At 36.6% G+C, this 2,558-nt stretch overlaps 1 protein-coding gene across 1 annotated transcript; it reads left to right on the top strand.

The window, feature by feature from the left end:
- Window positions 1–960: 960 nt before the first annotated feature.
- Window positions 961–1,464, top strand: LOC130962685 (uncharacterized). Its single transcript, XM_057888863.1, has one exon. The coding sequence runs from the start codon at window positions 961–963 to the stop codon at window positions 1,462–1,464; it is 504 nt and encodes a 167-aa protein (XP_057744846.1).
- The last annotated feature ends 1,094 nt before the right edge of the window (window positions 1,465–2,558 follow it).

The following is a 2,558-nucleotide window of genomic DNA, read 5'->3' as shown; positions in this document are numbered from 1 at the left end:
TTGTTAAGTAAGTTGGCGAGCTTGAGGTTAGGAGTGAAGGATATGGCCGAATGTGTGAGTTTGAATCAGTTGTAAATCACAAGTGATTTTAAGACCAATATTCAGAAAGATCAACAAGAGAGTGAAGAGTTACAGAAAATATTAAAGACTCTAGGACAAGGAAAACATGAAGAGATTAAGAAAGATCGAGAAGGAATTTGAAGGTACAAACAGAGAATTTGCATACCAAATGTGGGAAACTTGCGGAATGAAATATTGTTCGAAACTCATAAGAGTGGATTCTACATTCATCCTAGAGTTACTAAGATGTATCACGACTTGAAGAGGATATTTTGGTGGCTCGAAATGAAGAGTGACGTGGCGGCGTATTTAGCTGAGTGTTTGGCGTGTCAAAGTGAAAATTGAACATCAGAAGCCATCTGACATGTTCAACTATTAGAGGTTCCAAAATGGAAATAGGAAGGAATCACTATGGACTTTGTAACTTGTTTACCAAGGACATAAGTAGGATTCGATGCAATTTGGGTAATTGTGGATAGGCTAACAAAATCCACTCATTTTTTACTTGTTCAGATAAATTATTCTTTATATGAGTTGGAAAGAGTGAATGATATTGTGAGATTACATGGCGTGCTGACTACAATTGTATCAGATCATGATCCCCGCTTCACTTCAAGGTTTTGGGGAGCCTTTCAGAAGGCATTCGATACACGATTGTGTTTGAGTGTGGCTTATCATCCATAAATAGATGGACAATTAGAAAGAACAATTCAGACCTTAGAGGATATGTTGAAAGCGTGCGTGTTAGATCAACCAGGAAGTTGGGATAGGTATATGCCATTAGTGGAATTTATCTATAACAATAATTATCATACGAGTATAGGGATGGCTCTTTATGAAGCGTTGTATGGACGGAAGTGCCTATCACCTTTGTATTGGTATGAAATCGGATAATCAAGTATGCTAGGTCTCGAATTGATAGCTGAGACAACAAAGAAAATCAAGAGAATCAGAGCCAGAATTCTCACTGTGCAAAGTCGTCAGAAGAGTTATGCAAATCGACGGAGAAAGCCGTTAGAGTTTGAAGAGGGTAAACATGTATTCTTGAGAGTTACTCCCATGACAGGCATTGCAAGAGCTATTAAAACAAAGAAGTTGAATTCTCGATACATTGGTCCATTTAAGATCTTGAAAAATATTGGTTCCGTGGCGTATCAAGTGGCTTTGCCACCAAATCTTTCAAATTTACATGACGTGTTCCACATTTCACAACTTCAAAAATATACTCCAGGCACGACTCATGTATTGGAGCCCGAGACTATTCAGTTGAAGGAGAATCTTACTTTTCAAGTTACTCTGGTTCGTATTGATGATGTGAGCATTAAGAAGCTCCGTGAAAAAGAAGTCCAATTGGTTAAGGTGACTTGGAGTCGATCAGGTGTTGAGGAAAATACTTGGAGTTGAAAACATACATGAAGAAGGACTACCCGCAATTATTTACAGGTAACTAAATTTTGAGAACAAAATTTTAAATTAGGTGGATAGGATGTACTCGGTCAAACCATAATTACATGAGTAATTAATTAAATATGGGCGAAAAGGGTGTGAAAATTTAGCAATCATAATTTGAAGATTTAACAATGATATTTGGACCTAGAGAATTTTTCTGAGTTGGAAAACATAGTTTTCTGTGTAAAAACGTGCACTAAAAATTTGACCGGCAGTACCGCCTGAGATCTGTTTGGTATTGCGCCTCAGAAAATTAATTATGAGTAAAAGAGGTTAAAAAGTTAAAATTTATGATTTAGGAAGTCAAAATATTTAAAACGTAGAATTAAAACACTAATCTTAAAGGTTTTGGCCCAAAGTTGGGACAAACGAGCCATATATGTGAACTGGGCTCAAGTTGGATCCACCCAGCATATATAAGGCCAATTCAGCAACAAGACCCTCATTCATAATGTTTCATGCTGAAATTGAAAGAGAAGAAAGATGAGAGTGAAACCCTAGCCTTTGGTTCATTCAATCTACCATAACTTTTTCTTCGGCGCTCTGATTGCTGCACTGTTTACGGCCACGTGAAGCCCTTCTCATGCTCTACAATTCTATAAAAAAAGATTGGTAAGAATTTTGAATTCTCTTACCCTATTTTCACAAGACATGTCAAATTCAAAATTTAGGAATGGGTTTTGAGAAATCTTGTGATTTTGGTTGTTTAGAGGTGCTCTAGTATGAGCTATTGGTAATTTTCATCAACAAAATTCATGGGTTAAGGTAAGAGATCACGAAACCCTTATGATTTATGAAGTTTCATGAACCCTAAGTTGATGTATGTATGAAATTGTGTATAGTAGAATGTTGGATGATTTTGGTACGTACCCTTTGGAAACTTGAAATTAGCTTGTGGAGCTTATGGGTGAGCCTTGGAATGGAGGTTCAAACTTGGGTGTCATTGAAAAGAAAATCAAGTGTTGGGTGTGAACCACCGTCGTTAAAGGTTCGATTTAAGTTTTATTTAAATATCATATAATATAGTATAAAATCCTAGGCTAGATGCC

The sequence above is a fragment of the Arachis stenosperma genome, chromosome 2, assembly GCF_014773155.1.
Source record: "Arachis stenosperma cultivar V10309 chromosome 2, arast.V10309.gnm1.PFL2, whole genome shotgun sequence".
NCBI lineage: Eukaryota > Viridiplantae > Streptophyta > Magnoliopsida > Fabales > Fabaceae > Arachis > Arachis stenosperma.
Note: the sequence above shows the minus strand (reverse complement) of the source record. Positions and strands in the feature narration are given on the sequence as shown.